At 38.4% G+C, this 21146-nt stretch overlaps 1 protein-coding gene across 1 annotated transcript in view; it reads left to right on the top strand.

Annotated features, from left to right (window-relative positions):
* PAMR1 (peptidase domain containing associated with muscle regeneration 1) overlaps nt 1-19471 on the top strand; it is a 60745-nt gene extending 41274 nt beyond the window's left edge. The window contains exons 4-8 of the mRNA XM_074230481.1: nt 1-90; nt 5742-5808; nt 8847-9079; nt 11435-11727; nt 13335-19471. The exon at nt 1-90 is cut by the window's left edge and continues 123 nt beyond it. Coding sequence (XP_074086582.1) covers nt 1-90; nt 5742-5808; nt 8847-9079; nt 11435-11727; nt 13335-13871 — 1220 coding nt within the window. The 3' untranslated portion in view covers nt 13872-19471. The remainder of the gene's footprint in view (nt 91-5741; nt 5809-8846; nt 9080-11434; nt 11728-13334) is intronic.
* Nucleotides 19472-21146: the final 1675 nt, after the last annotated feature.

Raw genomic sequence — 21146 nt, 5'->3', positions numbered from 1 at the left:
GCAACCACTCATACGTTCTAAGTGGCAATGAGCAAAGAACTTGCCAACCAGATGGAGAATGGTCAGGGAAACAGCCAATATGTATAAAAGGTAATTCACAAAAGTCTTCTAAAGTTCAAAGAAGAGCATTTGGGGTGGGTGGGGGGTTGGGGTGCTCCAGGTTATTCTCTTCTCCCATCTCGAGATAGATGAGTGTTTTCTTAAAAGTTTATTTTTGTCTCTTAGCAAAATGATACTTTCCCTTTCAAAGTTATTTGGGGGGGGGGTCTTCTGATATTACTAGGTTTACCACTTCACTATATAACCATCCCTGGGGAGACTTTATATTTTTCTAAGGATAAATAGAAGTATGAGTTTTTCTAACTCTTATCTTTTCAAGCAATGAGTCATTCAACAAGCATGGATATAGGGAACTCTCAGATAAGGAAACTACTCATTCAGATTGGCAGTTTTCTTCAATTTATAATCTTAGGGAGTTGTTCCTGGACACTTAGAAAATAAGAGAATTGCCCAAAGTGTCAGAGGCAGGACTCATGTAAGGTAGAATGTTCGTAGTCCCTACATTTCCAAGTTTCCATGAGGATCAGAGGAGATGAATGCAAAGTGTTTCACCACCTTTAGGTGCTTCACAAATGTCAGATAGCATTAAAATGAAATGACAAAACATTATTTCTACAACACATTTCAGAACTCAGTTACATATAAAGTCTTATAGGAATTCCTCCAAGAGGGAAAAATGTGAAGGCTCTGAGCTAAATGACTGGAAGAACATGGAGAAGGAGAGTCCCAGTGTCCAAGACAGTGTGGAAGCCTGGGGATATTTATTGCTTATTTCCTGATTGATTGATTTGTTTATGCAATCAATATTCCAACCAAACTACCCACTTGCTGTATATCTCATCTCTGTGCATCTCTACAAGCTATCTCCTTCCTTACCTATACCTTGTATAATCTCTAGCTTCCTTTAAACCTGAGTTGAGGTATATCCTCCTAGAGGAAATCTATCTTTTATTCTTCCCCCTGTCTTCCATTGCTCAAGATTCTCTTCCACCAGGAGTAAACCATGTTTGTTTTATTGTCTTTGTATCTCAAGTTCCTGGTACCTATCATACATTGTAAAACACTAAGGAAATTTAATTTAGTTGAGCATATAGACCTCATCCTAAAGAAACTAGATAAATGGTTTTAGAGACTTGGGAGGAGAGGGGAAGAGAGCTATGATCAAAGTATTTCTTTAGGAAGAGATACACGTTGAGTTACCTGAATGACTTCCACCAAAATTCTACCTTTGTTTATTTCTCCCAGCTCTGTCTACCCAATTCCTAACCTTTCTCCAAATTCCAACTCAAATGGCCTCTCTTCCATAAATCTTTCCTTGATTCTCTCACCACCCTTCCTTCCTTAGAATTCCCATTAGGATTTGCATTTCTCTTACTCATTTTTTCCAGTAAACCTTAATATTGTGGTCATGGAAAGCATGACAGAAAGATATAATAAATCGCACCCCCAAGACATACCAGTTAGACAATCCTGAGTATCAATGAACTTCTCTAAGGTTCAGTTTCCTCAGCTATAAAATGGGGGCAATAACACTTGCATCATGGTGGTAGTGTTGAAGGGCATTAAGGATAAAATAAGAGAATATATATCAAGTGATTTACAAAGTTCAAGTCAACATTTGTTACTATTTAGTAATAGATGTCAGAGAATTAGAAAGGCAGCTTGGTTTTTGTGGAGAGGGATGACCTGACCTTGGATTAAGTAAAATATGGGTTTCTGTCCTGCCTCTCATATATACTGATCATGTCACTTCTTCTTTGCTACAACTTTTTCAAACCTGAACTTGCAGGACGGTGAGTTATCTGTCTTGGTGGAGAGACATTAAGAGTTCTATAGAGCAAAAATGTTAGATTTGGAGTCAGAAAGACCTAAATTTAAATCTCACTTCAGACATTTATTGGCTGTATGACTTTAACCTCTATTTGTCTCAGGTATTTTTTTTCATTTTCAAATGGCAGAGACCAGGATGATGTGGGGGTGATTATAGACCTAATTACTACTTCATGAACTGTGATGAGATCAGTGAAATAATGAATGTAAAACCCTTTGGGAACTTTACACAACTGTCTAAATGTCAACAATATTAAGGGAGGGGAAAAAGAAAAACCTTCTCGTGGCTTACATCACCCAGATAATTGCCTCAGTTTTCCACATTCTTTTGACTGTGTTTGTAAACAGTCTGAACCATAGGAAAAGGAAACAGGGAAAGTCTTGCCTATTTATTTATTTTGGGGGTGAAGGCAACAAACCACTCTTGATTTCAGCCAGGGACAAATGGCCTTGGTCCCTACCAGAAGAGATGGGTTGTGCCTTGGTGACTTTAAATATGGAGAGGATGCCCTTCAAGATTTCCATGAGCTCCCCTCCTAATAATTAAAACAGACCAAAGTTCTTTAAATGGCTAATTAACAGAATTTGGGCAACTTGGTCTAGAAAGTGGGATAAAAGGGATTTTTTTTCTCACATGAAAAAAGAAAGTATTAAGGAAAATCAAACTGGGTTTCAAGTTGACCCAAAGCTATCCTGAGAGTCCTCAGTCTGAGTGAAAGAAGCTGGTTTGCTCACCCCAAGGCTTCCATTGAGTTGAGAGTGCCTTCTGGGCTTTGCCACTGTGAGAACCTTTCAGTTTCCCATGCCTGGAAGGTCAGGTTTTTTGTTTTCTTTTTGTTTTGTTTTTTGTTTAGAAATTGGCATTTAAATGCCTTTAAATAAAACTAAACTAAACTAAACTTGCTGGTATTTCAAGTGATTGGTTGACCCCAATCTATAAACTAACATTTTTAATTAAATAGATTTTTTTACATTGCTGTAACTTCCCATTGATTTCCCTTTTCTTCTTTTCCCTCCACTGAAAATTTTATATTGTAACAAAAGCACTGACTAAATAAAAAAAATTCAACATATTGACTATATTTTCCAGTGTGTACCTCATTTTATAGCTATATCTCTTAACCTCTCTGCTAAGAGGTAGGAGGCATGCTTTATATCATCAGTCTTTGGAAACTGTGATCAGTCATTGCCTAGTTCAGAGGTCTGAGATTTTTCATTACTGTTTTCCTTTACATGATTTTGGATTATGTACAAATGATCATCCTGTTCTTTGTCCATGAACTCTCTCTCCCTTCTAGCAACTGTTCCCAAGATGTCTGGTATTCTTTGCAGGGGTCCAGCCTCCGAGGGGTCCTTAGAACTTGACAGGAGGGATAGAGTCGGCGAAATGAGTTGAGTCAACAAGTGGGTAAAGGCAGGAGCAGGTTGACTGACTGTCAGCTGCTTAGATTTATTTTTATACTTTTAGAATCATATGAAACAAGCAAACCAAAATCATTTCCTTGGTTACAAAAGTATACAATTTTCATCATTAATCACATAGTTCATATGGTTACAAGTTTGATCATATAGTGGTTACAAGTGTGATGATCAATCATGTAGTTAATTTTCTTGTCCTTGCTCAGACCGTGATGACCTCAACTTGCCTGCTGCCTAGTTTGTTGCTGCATAGTAAAGTTATTGATTAAACAGAACTTTCCTTAGAATAATCTTCGATATAATTTGTTTAATGGAATGCTTCTATGATTTTGTACCGCATATGTAATGTTTTCGATATGCTCCCTTAACAACCTATAGTGAGGGTAGCTATGCTTGTCCACCTGTCCGTTGACTCCTTCAATAACTAATTTTCCTTTCAGCCCTTGTTGGTAGATGCTACAGTTTCTGTGACTTTTTATTCTTTGCCAATAAACTAAGGCTGTTAGAGTTCACATATTGGTTACCTATACTAACTATTCTCTCACCATCTTTATCATATATTCCTGTGTATGATAAGGGGGGCAAAACTGTTAATTTCCCTGGAATTCTATCTGACCCATCTTGTATCTGGTTTCCCTATATATATTCTGACATCTCCCTGGAACTCCCAGTGCTGTGTCTTCCAAAGATTTCATAATGCTGAAGCCTTTTGTATGTCTCAGGGAGAGGCAGTCCTGTTAAATTTGGACAAAGTTCACAATCTGTTTTATTCAAGGAATTTCTCTGAAATCCTTCCTTTATAGTCATTCCACTATTAGGATGAGTAAGTTTTGCAATCAATAATAGACCTATAAATATGGGTATACATGGAATCCCTATATATATTGAAGAAGGAAATGTTGTTCCATCAGGAAGTGTGACTGCCCTGAGTCTTCTTGCTGCGACTGTATCAAACAGCTTAGAGACCCTGGCTCCCAACAATTCTTCATTTCCATCTTTTCTTATACTGCACTGATATAAATAACCATTCCATTACCAACAGATTACAATCAGTCCAATATATGGTAAGCTCCCTGAAATCAAAAACTCTCCCCTTTCTTTGTATCCCCAATCCTCAACCAAGTGCCTGCCATATGAAAGGTGCTTTGAAAATACTTGTGACTTAACTCTACAAGCATTCAGGAATTTGGAAATGGAATTGGGGTCTCTGCCCTCAGTGTTACTATCTATGGGACTCTGGGCAATTCACTTAATCGAACTCCACACTCAGACCTCATTTTCTTCTTCTGTGGTTGTTTATCCTTATTCTTGAAGAATATCATGACATTGAGGAGGTGATGACATGATGGGCAAGTAAATTAGATTGGGGATGGGGGGGTGGGGACTATAAAAAGTCATCAATCTCACTTTTTCCTCTGGAGTCATCTGAGTCCAGTAACCAGATATGGATCAGGGTGACTGGAGATGTCTCTAGATTCCTCCTGTTGGGATAAGATACCTTTTTTTTAGTCCTTTCTGGACTATGAAGCAACATAAAGCTATAAAATTATAAGCACTATGAAGTTATAAAACATGAGTTCTTAACTTGTGGTCCACAGACTCCCCAAGAAGTCTCTGGATAGATTTTAGGAGGTCAGAGAACCTGAATAGAAAATATACATATGTATGTATAAATACATTCATATTCACTAACCTTTAAACAAAATTTAGTATTTCCTTCCATTACGAATATAGACGGCATATAGTATTCCTGAAAAGATGCCTGTAGTCTTTATCAGACTCCCAAATGTGTCTGTGACTCCTCTCCATAAAAATTTAGGATGCCCTGCCCTTGAGCTATGATTCTATAAATCTATATAATCTCATGTCACAGTACAGGTCTAGGTATGGGTGATTCAAAGACAAGAATGAAACAGTCATTTCCTGCCCTCAAGGGGCTTACATTCTATTAAGAAAGCATTACATTCTTGTAGCATTAATTTGTGAACTAACTTTTCCCAAATTTCTCAGGTAAGCCTGCAAGATATGACTTGTGTATGATTCTTGTGGTATAGTGTAAAGAATGTTGACTTTGAGTCTCTTGAGTTGTCTCTAAATCTATGACCTCGGGCAAGTCACTTAATCTCTGGGTCTCATCTACCTCATCTATTAAATGGAATTTGTTAAAATGACCTTTTGAAAGTTCTGTTCAGCTTCAGACTAATGATCTTATGACCATATTCTCCAGAGAGTTTTCTGTGTTGAGGAGACGAGAAGAAAATTTTTCTCATAGATCAAGTTCAGAATATCCTTATCTATTTATCTGCTGGGTGTAGTCACAGATATCTTTGTATCTTCAGCTCTTCTTTTAGTAATGGGAGAGGTTAGATCTCAGCCTGACTAATTTAAGTGAATGTTCTGAGAATTATACAAACGTGTGTTCATTTTTTTAGCCTGCAGAGAACCAAAGATTTCTGACCTAGTGAGGCAGAGACTTCTTCCCATCCAAGTCCAGTCAAGGTGAGCTTGAAATTGTTGAAATTTATTTTTAAGAACAGAGAGAGAGAGAGAGAGAGAGAGAGAGAGAGAGAGAGAGAGAGAGAGAGAGAGAGAGAGTTTCTTTCTTAGGTACCTTCTTTCTTTGGGTCTTCCTAAGGATACTAAATACTGACAACTCCTGAGGGCTTATTCCATAGCTTCCTTGAATTGGGTAAAATGATTGAAAGGAAAGAGAAGGAAACTAACTGGAATGATGAGCCTCCTGCAGCAGCCTCAAGAGCCTGAATTTTCATTGCTGAGCCTGCCAGAAATGAGTAAATAACAAAGCAAGGGTCTTCTACTGGGTGATGAGTAGCCCATTTCTGGCAGTAGTTAAGTCTGGGAATCTGTTCCCTGGGGTAGCTGAACACAAGTGACTGGCCTAGAAAGAATTCAGAGAACTTAGGGGTTGGTAAAGGGTAGGGGGAATAAAACAATGCGGAACATGTTGGGGGGAGGATTCAAGGAACCCACATTTTGTTCACTGACTGTTCTCCATGTCTAGAATACTTTCCTACTTCATCTCTGTCTCCTGATTTTCCCAAACTTCCTTTGAATTTCAGCCCAAATCCCAACCATCTAGATTTTTACTGGTCCCCCTCAATATCAATGTCTTTTTTCTGAGGTTATTGTAATCGCTTCATCTGTAAAGCAAAGAGATTGGAATGGATAACCTTTCACATGCCTTCCAGTTCCAAAAATATGACCAAATGACTTTCCCCTTAAATAAAGCCAAAGTCTTCCCCAATAGCAGAAGATATCGTATGATATAATAGAAAGAACAGAATAGGGAATTCTGAGTTCCACTTCCAACTTTTCCATTTAAGAGTTCAGTGACCTTTGGTAAATCACCTCACCTCTAGCCCTATGTGTATTTACCTATAAAAGAATGTCCATTCCAGTCCTAAATCTATTATCCTATGAGAATTCTACTTTGGTAGGTACCTAATCACCCAGAAATATCAGTGAGCTATTGCAATAAAAAAAAATATATAGAGATTAGGTAACAAGGTTTTAGTTGTCTATGTGTCTTAAGAACAAAACAAACCATTAATTGTCTGCTGTGTGTTGCCAAGCACTGTCCTAGAATACATAAAACAGACTCAGGCTTCAGGTAGAAGTGGCAACCAAAGGACATGTTTGTTTAGGGTATTCTGGGAATGACAACAAAGAATGTGTTCATTTATACCAATAAGTTGTATTTATAACCCCAAGGAGACCACATAACTTCCCAAAGCCTCAGTATCTTTGTCTGTAAAATTAGGGGAATGTACTAGACAGCTTCTGAGATCTTTTCAACTTCCATATCTGTAATTCCATGTACTAGAATCTAGACTTTTAAACTCAATGAAGGCAGAGAGGAGGCTGAATCAGATCATCCCTAATGACCACCCTTCTAACTCTCAGATGTCTTGACTCCTCAGATGCTAAATAGATCACTTCATTCAGTACTCCCAAACCTGCCCAGATTTTAGCTCTTTGTTCCTGGTCATTCCCCTGAGCAATGTTCCCTCACTGATTATTAGACTTGGGAAGGTTTATGTGCCTTTTTTATTGAGAAAGCACAGGAAAACTTCTCTAAACAAATTGAAAGTGAGAATGGATGCAGACAATCATGGACATAGATAAGTGCCATTTATCATGAGGATGAGAGTGCTGACTCATGTTGACTTTGAGGTCATGCTCTGTGACCTTGCAGAGGTCTCATGATCTTTCCTCTTCAAATTGAGGGTGATCAGAATGATTCCTAAACAAAGACAACTTTAGAAGTCATGTGGTCCAATTTCCTCATTTTACAGATAAGGAAACTGATTATCAGAACAGTTAAGGGATTTACCTATGGCTGCACGGTTAGTATATAGTCAGAATTTGAATCCCTGTGTTTTTTATGCCAACTTCAGCATTTTAACTCCAACACCACAATGCTTCTTCACATGACCAGCACTAACAAAACTATCATATGAATGTGTGAGCTATAATCACAGCCTGGTTCCAGGCAGAGTCCACAAGTGGTCTTCTGACATGTTTTAAATTCAAGGTTCACTGAATATATGTCTTCAATCTGCTTACAATATCCTTGCATTTTGCTCCATCTTTATCCTTTAAGAGATGTTCTATTCTCTGAGGTGTGCTAATTACATTGCCTAATTGTCTCATCAAGCTCCCGTACCAACACAACTTAGTTTGAGTATGTTCCTAATATTGCCCAATTATGACATTTAGACAAAGGATGTGTCTGAGTTTCCACTGGAGAGAATTAATCACCCTGACGCCCACTTCCAGCGTAATTTCATAATTAACTTTTATTTTTGGTTTATCATATCTCTGGTTAACAGTGATAATAATTGCCTTTTATCTTGTTTCCCTATATTTCCAGGCAACTGGAGGCCATCCAGAAAGGGAATTTCAGAAGTGAAATTAAGAGAGAAGTATAGAGAAGGGTTCTATTCCATAATACCAGGGATTGGATGACATATTCATTTTGGATTATTATGTATTATTATTGGATTTTTATGTTATGTTTATGATCATATATACACATACATGTATATGTATTTCTATGTACATGTATGTGTATAGGATCACAAATACAACTCACATATATAATCATATATGTACTCATATGTGTTGTGTATATATAAATCTGTGTGTGTGAAGTCATTGTCCTTGAGGGAGTGTGTTACAGTGAACAGAGACTAGCCTTGGAGTCACAAAGACTTGCATTCAGATTCCACATCAGATACTAGTGACTTAACTTCTTTAATCCTCGATTTTCCTCATATTCAAAAGGAAAGCATCAAACCATATGACCTCTAAGATTCTTTCTGACTCTGAAACTCAGTTTTCTCATCTGTAAAATGACGGTGTCAGATTTGATGAGACATCTCTTCCAGATCTAGCTCTATAAGCTTCTTCTAATAAGTAATAAAACCCTTAGCTATAAATGCTACATTGTGAGCCAGTGCTGCAGAATCTGTGCTGACTGTTCCTTGCTGTGTTGTTTCTCTGATCACCCCCAGGGAGACACCTTTACACCAGCTCTACTCTTCAACGTTCAGCAAGCAGAAGCTGGACAGCTACCCTACCAAGAAGCCAGCCCTTCCATTTGGGGAGTTACCTACTGGGTATGTGCATTTACACACTCAGATCCAATACGAGTGCATCTCACCCTTCTACCGCCGCCTGGGGAGCAGCCGGAGGACCTGTTTAAAGACCGGGAAGTGGAGTGGCAGGGCTCCCTCCTGTATCCCAAGTGAGTTGCTTTAGAGGAGGGCTGGTCTTCTGTTTCCACCTGATCCAGCTATACAACTAACTGATCACTTTTAAAGTAAAATAGAAAAATCCCAGCACCCTTAGCAAATACAAATACCCTTATGAAAAACAATGACTTCCATATGGGACTTCCCGTCCAGCTATTTCATTCTATTCCTCCTCACACAAGCTGAATTAATTGCACTCCAACTGGACCATCCTCCTTCACCTATTTTCAGTCTGCCTTCTTTTATTTTTTTATGCCTTTGCATAGTCATTTTTGTGTTCTATTTTATTTATTTTGTTAAATATCTCCTCAATTCAATTGTTTTTAGGTTTTTGCAAAGCAATGGGGTTAAGTGGCTTGCCCAAGGCCACACAGCTGGGTAATATTTGTCTGAGGTCAGATTTGAACTCATCTACTCCTGATTCCAAGTCCCGTGCTCTATCCACTGCGCCACCTAGCTTCCCCTCTTAATTATATTTTAAAATTTTATTTGTTTTTCTAACCACATGCAAAGGCAGTTTTGAGAATCTTTTTCTGGAAGGTTTTTGAGTTCCATATTTTTCTCCCTCCCTTCCCTCTCCACTCCCCTTGATATTGAGTAATCAAATAAATGTTATACACATATAACTAGGTTAAACATATCTCCATATTAATCATCTTGTGAAAGAAGAATCAGAACAAAAAGGAAGAAAAAGCATAAAACATTAAGCAAATTTTAAAAAACTGAAAAAGTGCATATATTGGTCTACATACAGGCTCCACAGTTCCTTCTATGGATGTGGATGGTATTTTCCATCACAACTCCTTCAGAATTGTCTTTGATGGTTGCACTGCTGAGAAGAGCAAGTCCATCATTGATGATTATCACCCAGTGTTGCTGTTAATGTGTACAGTGTTCTGTTTCAGTTCACTTCACTCAGGGCAAGTTCATGCGTTTCTTTCCAGGCTTTTCTGAAATCTTCTCATGATTTCCTACAGAACAATAGTACTCCATCACATTCATATGCCACAATTTGTTCAGCTATTCCTCAAGTGATGGGTAGCTTCTCAATTTCCAATTCTTTGCCACCACAAAAGAACTTCTTTTTTCTTTTAGGCTTTTTTTTTTTTGCAAGGCAAATGGGGTTAAGTGGCTTGCCCAAGGCCACACAGCTAGGTAATTATTAAGTGTCTGAGACCAGATTTGAACCCAGGTATTCCTGACTCCAGGGCCAGTGCTTTATCCACTGCGCCACCTAGCTGCCCCAAAAAGAACTTCTATAAATATTTTTGTACATTTTTATCTTTTTTATCTCATCGGGATGCAGGCCTAGTAATGATATTCCTTGATCAAAGGATACGTACATTTTTATTGTCCTTTGGGCATAGTTCTAAATTGTTCTCCAGAATGGTTGAATCAGTTCACAACTCCACAAACCAAATTCATTACTTTTCCATTTTTCCCATATCATATCCCCTCTAACATTGATCATTTTCTCTTTTTTTTTATATTGGCTTCAAAGTCATCTTGAACAGACTTCTCTTCCTTTCTCCTTCATCTCAAATTCATTCACTGAAGTTTCTTTCCTCCTCCAAGTCCTTCCATTGTCACCTCAATTCAACCATCTATCAATAAATATTTATTAAGTGCTCTGTCTAGCTTGGATTAGGTAAACAAAGGGATAGAAAAACCACAGAAGAAAACAGTCCTTGTTTTCAAGGAACTTATATTCTATTTGGGTGGAGGTGGGGAAATGCAAGAGCAGTATATACAAATTCATCTTCAAGAAGAACTCTAATAATGGGCTTCGCTATATGCTCTGCTCCTACATTCTCCAATCCCTCAGGCATTGTCATGTGACCTGGACCCTAATAATCCCTGGGCTTTGATGCCTAACCTTCATCTGATAACTTCCTATATATGTGTGTTGTCCATCCCATTAGAATGGGAGGGCCTTGAGAATAGGGACTGACTTGATTTTCTCTCCATTTCATCTATACTACATTAGCACAGTGCTTCTTATGTAGTATCTATAAACTAAGTTTTCACTCATTAATATTAATTCAATAGGAAAAGTCTCCTATAGATAGTGTTGCCTGTATTGAGTCTTGGAGAAAGTTAGAGATACCAAGAGGCAGAAGTTTTAGTATTTTCCCAGGTTTCTGAAATATTCAGAAATCAAACCTTCAAGGCCTCTACCCAGTAAGACAGTAGTGGGTCAGTTTGACAGAGGGGGAGACTAGTGGCAAATAAAGACAAAGTGAGCCATGTGACAGACAACCTAAAAGGGAAACCTTCTAGGTTGACTCTTATATTGGGATGAACCATGTTCATGGATAGCAGATCTTATACCAGTGCTTCTCCTCTAGTCTGTGGGAAGATTGAGAATGTAACATCTCCAAAGACACCAGGGACCCGTTGGCCATGGCAAGCGGCCATCTACAGGAGGACCAGTGGGTTACAAGATAGCAGCCTCCATAAGGGTACATGGTTCTTGATCTGCAGTGGAGCCCTGGTGAATGAGAGGACAGTAGTAGTGGCTGCACATTGTGTCACTGACTTGGGCAAGAGCATCGTGATCAAGACAGCTGAACTCAAAGTGGTCCTAGGAAAGTTCTACCGAGATGATGACAGAGACGAGAAGACCATTCAGAGTTTACGGGTGAGGCAAGAATGGTTTGTTAATGGTATCTGTATAACTCAGTAGGGAGGGATATAAAAAGAGGGTTGGTAAAGACAAGGAAGGTTCATAGAGTCAGTTTCCTTCCATTTCATTTTTAGGAATACTCTAGAGACAAACTTCTTTCTCATTGAACATTTATTAAGCCCCTCTTTTTTGGCCATGGTATGCTATTTTGGATAGAGTCAGATGTGGAGTAATAACTCTTGTGAAGTAGGTACTGTTATTTTGCCAAAGGAAAACTGAGAGAATTTAAATAATTTTCTCAGGACAACACAAATAATGAATATCTGAAGCAGAATTTGAACTTGGTTCTTCTTGACTCCAAGTTCAATAGTCTATTCACTGCCAGTTAGCTGCATCAGTTTTCATATTTAGTGCAAGGAACCTGAAATGTGACTGATGCCAGTTATACAGGATTCAATTTCAAATTCAATTTAGCAGACAAGTTTAGCAGGTAGGGAGAAACTCTAGAATGTGAGATTCTATGAAAGAAAGAATAGAACCCTCTCTCTGAAGACCCCTCTTACTGGAGGAGGACCAGAGTAGATCAGCCCCAGATTGGAACTGTCCGGAATGTGACTATAAGGTGGAGTAGAGAAGATGATGGTAGTTCTCTATTTTGACTAATAACCAGGTTCTAAGCTCTCCTGTTTCTGTGGATTTTGTTTTCAGAACCCTATGAATTTCAATGTCCTGGTAGAAGCTTAAGTAGTTTCTTCCTAGTTACAACTCATTAGGTAATGTGAACAGTTTACTGTCCCTAACACTAGTGAACTAAAGAAATATTTTCCCTGAAGGGTTTTCTAAACTATCTGGGGAGACAAGATCTATTCTTTTTTCTTTTAGTTTTTTTTTTGCAAGGCAAATGGGGTTAAGTGGCTTGCCCAAGGCCACACAGCTAGGTAATTATTAAGTGTCTGAGGCCAGATTTGAACTCAGGTACTCCTGACTCCAAGTCTGGTGCTCTATCCACTGTGCCACCTAGCCACCCCAAGATCTATTCTTAAAAATAAGTATGACCCTAGATAATATACCCTGAGAGCTAAATGAGTGGGATAGATTTGTTAAGTTATACAGTTATGGAAGGGAAATGATCATTGAAAGGGAAGGTTTCATGGAAGAACTTTCTGGGATAACTGCCTATGGGTAATCCTGAATAAGAGAACTTCTTAGAGCACTGGAAAGTTGATGAGAGGGGAGGGAAAGGGATACAGGCAGGATTGAAGGGATCTCAAAGATGGCAGTAGGTATCAGAGATAGAGTTTAAGCCTGTGCTCCTGGTTTTGAGGGTAGGTCTCTATCCATGATCTACTATATTAGTTTGAAATGAACTATAATATTAATTCATAAAGCAAACTATCATTATTAATAGCAAGATGACTCTAAATAGCATTTACAGACTTAAAAACACTTTATATTCATTATCTCATGTGAGCCTCACCATAACCCTGTATTATCCCCAATTTAAAAATGAGGAAATTGAGGCTCAGAGAGGTTAAAGGACTTGTCTAAATCATACTACCGAAGTGAGGTAGAATTCTGGGTTAGGGTATATGAATTCTGGGTATTATTTTTCCCTCTCTTAGATCTCTGCCATCATTATTCATCCCAACTATGACCCTATCCTGCTTGACTCTGATATTGCTGTTATAAAACTCCTCGATAAAGCTCGCGTTAGCAGTAGGGTGCAGCCCATCTGCCTGGCAGCACTCCGGGACTTCAGCCACTTCAGTGAGGACACCCAAATCACAATCACAGGTTGGAAGATTCTCACTGACATCAGGGCCCCTGGTTTTAAAAATGACTCTCTCCGCTCAGGGGTCGTGAAGGTGGTAGACTCTCTACTGTGTGAGCAGCAGTATGAGGACCATGGAATCCAGGTCAGCATCACAGACAACATGTTCTGTGCCCAACAAGACTCAATGGCTCCCTCTAATATTTGCCCTGCTGAGACAGGTGGCATTGCAGCAGTGTCTCTACCAGGGAAAGCTTCTCCTGAACCAAGCTGGCACCTGATGGGACTGGTGAGCTGGGGCTATGACAAGACTTGTAACCTCAACCTCTACACTGCCTATACCAAGGTGCTACCCTTCAAAGACTGGATTGAGAAAAATATGAAATAAGACCTATGCCTGTAAAATAATTCCTATTGTATATATTAAAAAGTGTGTGCATGCATGTATTTGGATGGGTCAGTAAGAGAAATAAAATGAGGAAGGAAGGAGAGAGAGAGAGAGAGGGAGAGAGAGAGAGAGAGAGAGAGAGAGAGAGAGAGAGAGAGAGAGAGAGAAGAGAAAGTATCAGGAGAAAGGACATTGTTTTGAAGATGTTTTTTCTCATTTGCTCATAAACCCAGTCTAGGATCCCTGTACTAGCTGGGTTTTAGTAGAAGCAGTGGCACCTATAAGACTTCCTTAATCATGAATGGATTGGACAGAATATTTGAAAGAATGTATGAAAGAAAGTATGTCACCCGAGGCTATAACCTGTAATTGGATGATGAGCAGCCCATTGAATTGATCTTTCGGTACCTATATTTTAGATGAATCATGTTTAGACTATGGGCTAGACTCACATTTAAGAAGGAAAAAAAGAGCAAGCAGGGTTGCATTTGGGCAACTGGACAGCGCTTTCAATGATACCATCCTTCTCTCTGACATACAAACACACCTTTCAAACTCTAGAACTGTGATTTATAGAAGACTGTAGTCTCTGAAGTATTGAAGTTAAGGGCAATAAATGACAAGAATTGATTGGAAAGGTAGCCAAAAAATAAAGGATCAATAAAAGAGATGGAGCAGCTGCAAGAGTAAGGGATAAGAGTTGGACTACCTGAGGACTCATTGTATTGTACACATGGACTTTTGAAAGGCATAAGGGAAGACCTTCAAAGCATTGGGCAGATCTTTCAAGGAGGACTGATGGATTAGACAAGACACAAGTGTGGTACATAGATGAGACAAGAGTAACATGAACTGAGTGGATAAGAGTGGGTTGTCATCTGGAGGCAATGTCTATGCCTTTGAGATTACAGCTCCAGTCACATATTCCATATTGAAGAAATCTCATGGATGACTTGTGTTTATATGAGCTTCATTGCTTCAAAGGCTATGTGATCTCTTTGTCAACCAATTAACATGCATTTATATAAAGTATCTATTATGTGTGGGCCACTGTGCTAGGTATGGGGAATACAAAGAAAGGCAAAAACAACACCAACCCTCAACGAGCTAACATTCTAACTTGTCATATCATATGCAATATCCTTATGACCTCTTGTAAGTCCTTCAAAAAGGATCTACCCAGTTTGCTTAAAAAGGATAACATATCAACAGGAAATCATCATGGTGACCTTTCTCTTCATAGGAGCTGGAACTGGGTTCTGGTTCTGGTGTGCCCAGACCAAAAGTCCAGGATGTATTTAGCTCACAAAGGGTATCAAGGGAGGATAGGTATGGGCTTCTTGAGGCTCCTGCTAGGGAATATACCAGAACTCTAAGTTTCCAAGAGCAATTTAAGAGAGAGAACCCCTTGCACAAGTGTTGGTCCTGGTGCATGCTTGCATGTTTATTGGCACCATATGATGTATTCCTTCTTCTTCTTGAACTGCTGTAAACACTTTAATAAAATGAGGGTTGGCATTTGAACCTACCAATTCAATATATTTTGTTTTTTCCCCCAAGACAATGGGGTTAAGTGGCTTGCCCAAAGTCACACAGCTAGGTAAATTAAGTGTCTGAGATTGGTTTTGAACTCAGGTCCTCTTGACTCCAGGGCTGGTGCTCTATCCACTGTACCACCTAGCTACCCTTTATTTGTTTTGTTTTGTTTTTGTGTTTTTGCAAGGCAATGGGGTTAAGTGACTTGCCCAAGGTCACACAGGTAGGTAATTATTAAGTGTCTCAGGCTGAATTTGAACTCAGGTCAATTCAAAATATCTTGAGTATTAATTCAACATGCTGATTCCCCTCTGTTTGGGATGCACTAGTGTCAATTATTGCAACATACTTTATGGTCACCTCTGAAAACTATTCTTTACTTCAGGTCAATTCAGGTCTATTTAGAATCATAAATTTAGAGTTGGAATGAAACTCCAAAGTCTTTGAGTCCAACCGCCCTATTTTACAAATGAAGAGACTGAAGGCCAAAGATGCCATGAGGGAGTTGGACTAAATGGCCTGGGAGATCCTTTCCAGATCTAATTTTATGGTCCCTTGATTATCCCAAAAGTCCTGCCTTGAACCTCAATTACTCAGAATTCATCATAACTCATCAGACAAGTCAACATTCAAAGTGCTTTTTTACATAGTTCTCCAGTTCATCAAGTTCTGCTCTCTAGCTACTTTACCATATTGCTTTTGAAAAAAATCTTTATTATTTATTTTGTTTCTTTTAAAAATTAACTATTCTCATATATCTCCCTTGTGCCCCTCTCCTAGGAGTCTTCCTTTGTAGCAAGATCAGTTAAGTGAAATAGTTGACCCAATGACTGCATCTAACAGTGTATGTAATATTTTGCACCCATAGTCCTCCCACCTCTATACTGAAAGAAGGAAGGTGCTTTTTCTGATCTGTTCTTCAAGTTCAAATATGATCATCCTGGTAATCCAGAGTTTGGTTTTCTTTGAGCATTCTTTTTAGAAAACCTATTAGACATAATTCTGCTTACTTTTACTAATAAAATCAAAGATTAAAAAGTAGAAGGGAGCAAGGAAGAATTCTAGGCAATTTAATAAACATGGAGACTGAAGATTGAGAGGATTCTGCCTAGTCATACAATTAAAATGTTCAGAGGCAGGATTTTAACCATATTTTTTTTTTATTCTATAGAGAAATGTGCATCCAGGTTTATTTTTATGGTTCTTTGATTTCATTGCATGCCTCAAAAAAAAGCAGGTTTTTACATGACTGAAGAGCCCAGGTTGTAAAATTAAAGAAAAAGTAAAATAAAACATTGTTTATTTTTTGTTTGACATTCACCTTGTTATAGAAGTTAACCATATAAAGCTTATTTCTTTCCTTCCTTCCTTTTCTTTCTTCCTTCCTTCCTTCCTTCCTTTTTCTTTCTTTTCTCTTTTTCTTCTTTCTCTCTTTCCTTCGTTCTTTCCTTTGTTCTTTCTTCCTTTCTTTCTTCTTTTCCTTCCTTCTTTTCATTTTCCTCCTTTTTTCTTTCTTTTCCTCTTTCATCTTCCTCCTCCTCATCCTCCTCCTCCCCCTCCTCCATCTTCTCCCTCTCTTCTTCTTTCTCCTCCTTCTTCTTCCTCTTCTCATTCTCTTCCTAATGCTTCCTTTTCCTTATTCTTTTCGATATATGACCAGAGAAGAACATGGACTGGTCATGTTATGAGTCTTTACATAACATCAAAAGATATAAAGCTTCTTCCCAATCCCCAACAAATTATAAAATTTAAGGAAGTCTTGAATAAAAGTCACTTAGCATTTGATGGCAGGGATCAATTGTAATCTGTACCTTTGGGGAAAATGATCACACTGATAATCTCATAGATCCATTCAGGACCACACTAACCATATGGCCAATCATTCGGAAAATACAGCATACTTCCAGGAATATTCCCTACAGGACTCACCACTTCAGGGATACTAATCATAGACATTCTCCTCCTCATTAGTATTTTCACATTTTACCTGGACATTTATTTATCTGGTCCATTTAAACTGGACAAAAATGAAGACATAGTACCATTGTTAGTGAAATGATGAGGCTGGGTAAGTATTACTGCTACTAGTCCTTTGTATCAAAAATGACCACACCAGGTAAGACTGAAAATAATCAAGTCTCATTTTGATATTTTTCATTATCTAATTTTATCTTTCACAGGCAATGCAAGGGATTGTTTCTCCCCTGCCATTTTAACTTTCTTTTTTCCTTTACAGTAACCTGCAAAAATCTCCATTGGAATAGTTTGGCTTCCCAGGACTTGTGGAAGTTTATCTCTGTCTGTTAGGGGAAGGAGGACATTTCAGAGCTGTTTGATAACAATTTGTGGTTTCTTTGTGCTTTTCTTGGAAGGAGGATTTGTTTTCTTTGCCAGGGTTCCTGGCCAGATGTGCTGCCAGAGCTTAGCAATGGAGGATGGTCTCAAGGACTGACTTGGGGGCCCCACTTCACATGTATAATCTAGTTCACAATAATATTCATCTGAGGCCTTGTGGATTAGATTTGATAGGGAGAAATGTTCAGATAAAGTCCCTTTGTGGGGGAAAATCATGATCTGTGATTTAGACTTTTTATCCTCAGGTGGAAGGTATTAAGAGATTTAGTTCCTGGGAAAACTCAATATTATGTTCTTAAATCTGCTCATGATTTCTAGGGTAAAGTCTGTTAAAGTCAAGGATTTTTACTAATAAAACAAAACACCCATTACTTATGAGGCAAAGGAGAAGGGAAAACCATAAATAGGAAATTTGGTGCCTGATTCAAATATAGGCTGTGTACCTGCAATAAACAATGAGAAAAAGGACAGTGATAGATTGAAATACCAAAATACTTGTGAGAGATCCTGCCAGATAGGGAGAAGGGGAGGAGAGCAGGGAGGATCTTGAGCCCAATCGTCATCTGATTTGAACAAAGTCCTCTTGCTAACTAGATGTTAAACTTTGTTGTTTCTATCCACTAAAGATCCACAAGCCATCTTCACACCCTCTAATTCAGTGCTATGGTACAAACCCTCAGTTGTTATACATTAGTTAGAGGTGTCTAATTGAAAGGAAACCTTGTTTTAAGGCACCTGTAAATGAATTCTGAAAGGCGTTTGGAACACCTTCCAATCCATTGCCATTACTCATAGCAATCTATCACTTTCCCATCTGTCCTTCATGATTTTTGTTCTTTTTTTAATTAAAAAAAATTATTTAAGGTGTTGGGGTTAAGTGACTTGCCCAAGGTCACACAGATTTTTATTCTTTTAACTTTTCATTTTTCAATTTGATATGTACGACTAAGATGGAGGCATTCAGATTTGCCTTTAGGGTGTTGAATGTAGAAGGTGCAAAGAGCACTAGTTCTTCCACAGTCATTGTGTCAACTGCTTCACTTAACTGATTTTACTACAAAGGCACAAGGGTGCTATATGAGAATAGTTATTTTTTTTTTGCAAGGCAGTGGGGTTAAGTGACTTGCCTGAGACCACAGAGATAAGTAATTATTAAGTGTCTGAGGCCAGATTGGAACTCAGGTCCTCCTGACTCCAGGGACGGTGCTCTATCCACTGCGCCACCTCACTGCCCAAGAGACAAAATAATAATAAAGAAAGAAGGGTGAGTGAAGGGATCTGGTGAGAGACTTCTAACAATGTGAATTCTTCAACTTAGTCTTCAAGAGTTCTCTTAGAGGATAAGTAACTTACCCAGGTTCAGTCAGAAACATTGACAGTATATGTCAGAGGTAGGACTTGAACCCAGGTTTTCCTGTCTCTGAGGCCAGTTTTCTATTCACTCCCCAACATATCACTCCCAGATTCCCTTTTTATGCTTTAAAAAGGTTATATTTTTGAAATGTACTCCAGGATTGGCCTCCCTCTCCAAGTCACTTTGTAGCTTCATAGCAAATATGAAGCAAAAATGCAATGAGAAATGCCAATGATCATTTAATAAAGAATGAACTATGAGAAAGAATTAAGTGAACAGTGTGCAGTGTACTTTCTGGGCTCAATGCATTGGTGGGCTTTAGGATCATTTTGCTTACTATATCATCATCGCTAGATCTAGGAATTCACCCTAGCAAAGCAGCTCCCCAGGGAGGAAAAAGTTTTTGTCTTTCTCCTTCCTGATCCCATGTCCTGGCCGTCATTGATGTGTGGGTCATTTGGCATATCTGCTAGACTCTGAGGTTTGGGAGATAGTATTGGGACAGTATCTATAGAGAGGAAGGTTTTCTTATTGAACCATAAAAGGACAAGACTATTCAGAGAACTCTTCAGGGAGTAATATGGCTGTGGGTATATAGATGTCTGAAAAATTACTTTCCATTATGTGGAAAATTAGCCCTGAGGAGTGAACTTCAAATGACTGATAATATAAATTACTTTAAAATTTTTTTTTCCACCTTTATGTCTAAGAAAGAGGTTTCCAGGCCAAAGAACTTAAATTTAAATCTTGGGTCTGCTCCTTACCTATCTGTGTGACTTTGGAGCTTAATGTCTAATCTATAAATTGAGAAAGTTGTACTCAGTGGGCCCTAGGGTCACTTCTATTTCTAGATCTTCTTCTTGGTCATCTCTACACGAAGGTGCTTCCATTATTCAAATGATCTGAGTCAGGCCTCTACCAAGACACTTCCCAGAACGCACCACTCTAGCCATCATTTTTTCAATACCTCTTTATATATATTTCTTCTCACAAGAATGTTAACTCCTTGAGGGTAGAGTGTCTTTTTTTAGGGGTTTTTTTTTGGCAAGGCAATGGGGTTAAGTGGCTTGCTCAAGGCCACACAGCTAGGTAATGATTAAGTGTCTGAGGTCAGATTTGAACTCAGGTCCTCCTGACTATGCACTTCTATCCACTGTGCCACCTAGCCATCCTGTAGAGTGTCTTCTTGCCTATGTTTGTGTCCTTATTACTTAGCACAATGTAGTAAATGCTTTAAAAAAGTTCATGTCTATCTATCCATCCATCCACCTACCTTCCCCATTCATTTAATCCATCTATTGATCAGTTGATGAAACTCTCCATTCAACCATCCATATATTCATCTATCTTTTCATCTAGCTCTCAATCTTCTATCTCTGTCATCTCTCTCTCTCTCTTTTTTTTAGTTTTTGCAAGGCAATGGGGTTAAGTGGATTGCCCAAGGCCACACGGCTAGGTAATTATTAAGTGTCTGAGGCCGGATTTGAACTCAGGTACTCCCGACTCCAAGGCCAGTGCTCTATCCACTGCGCCACCTAGCCACCCCTCTGTCATCTCTTAATCATCTGTCTTTATCATTTATTTACCTATATCTAATTTTATCTCCGTCCATCTATAATCTATATATCTACCTATCTATCATTTATTTTTCTCATTTAACTATATCTATATTGATCATCTATTTCTATCACATTTCTATATCATATCAATCATCTATAATTTATCTCTATCATATTTATCAATCTATTAACTATTTAACTATTTATCTCTACCTTTCTCTTTCTTTTCTCTATCTCTAGATCTATTTCATCTATCCCTAAATATTATCTCTCTCATAGATATCTATCTATATATAGAGAGATATATATCACCTGTCTATTATATCCATTATCTATATCTATCTCTCTTTATCATCTATCTGGGTCTGTGATTCTGTTACTTTATCTAGCTGGACATCAGTTTCATTGTCTGCAAAATTCAGGTGTTAGACCTGACCTTTGAGGAGCTTTCAGTTCTAAATCATTGACCCT

This window comes from Macrotis lagotis, chromosome 3, assembly GCF_037893015.1.
Source record: "Macrotis lagotis isolate mMagLag1 chromosome 3, bilby.v1.9.chrom.fasta, whole genome shotgun sequence".
Classification (NCBI taxonomy): Eukaryota; Metazoa; Chordata; class Mammalia; order Peramelemorphia; family Peramelidae; genus Macrotis; species Macrotis lagotis.
The sequence above is the reverse complement of the archived record's forward strand: the minus strand, read 5'-3'. Positions and strand labels throughout refer to the sequence as shown.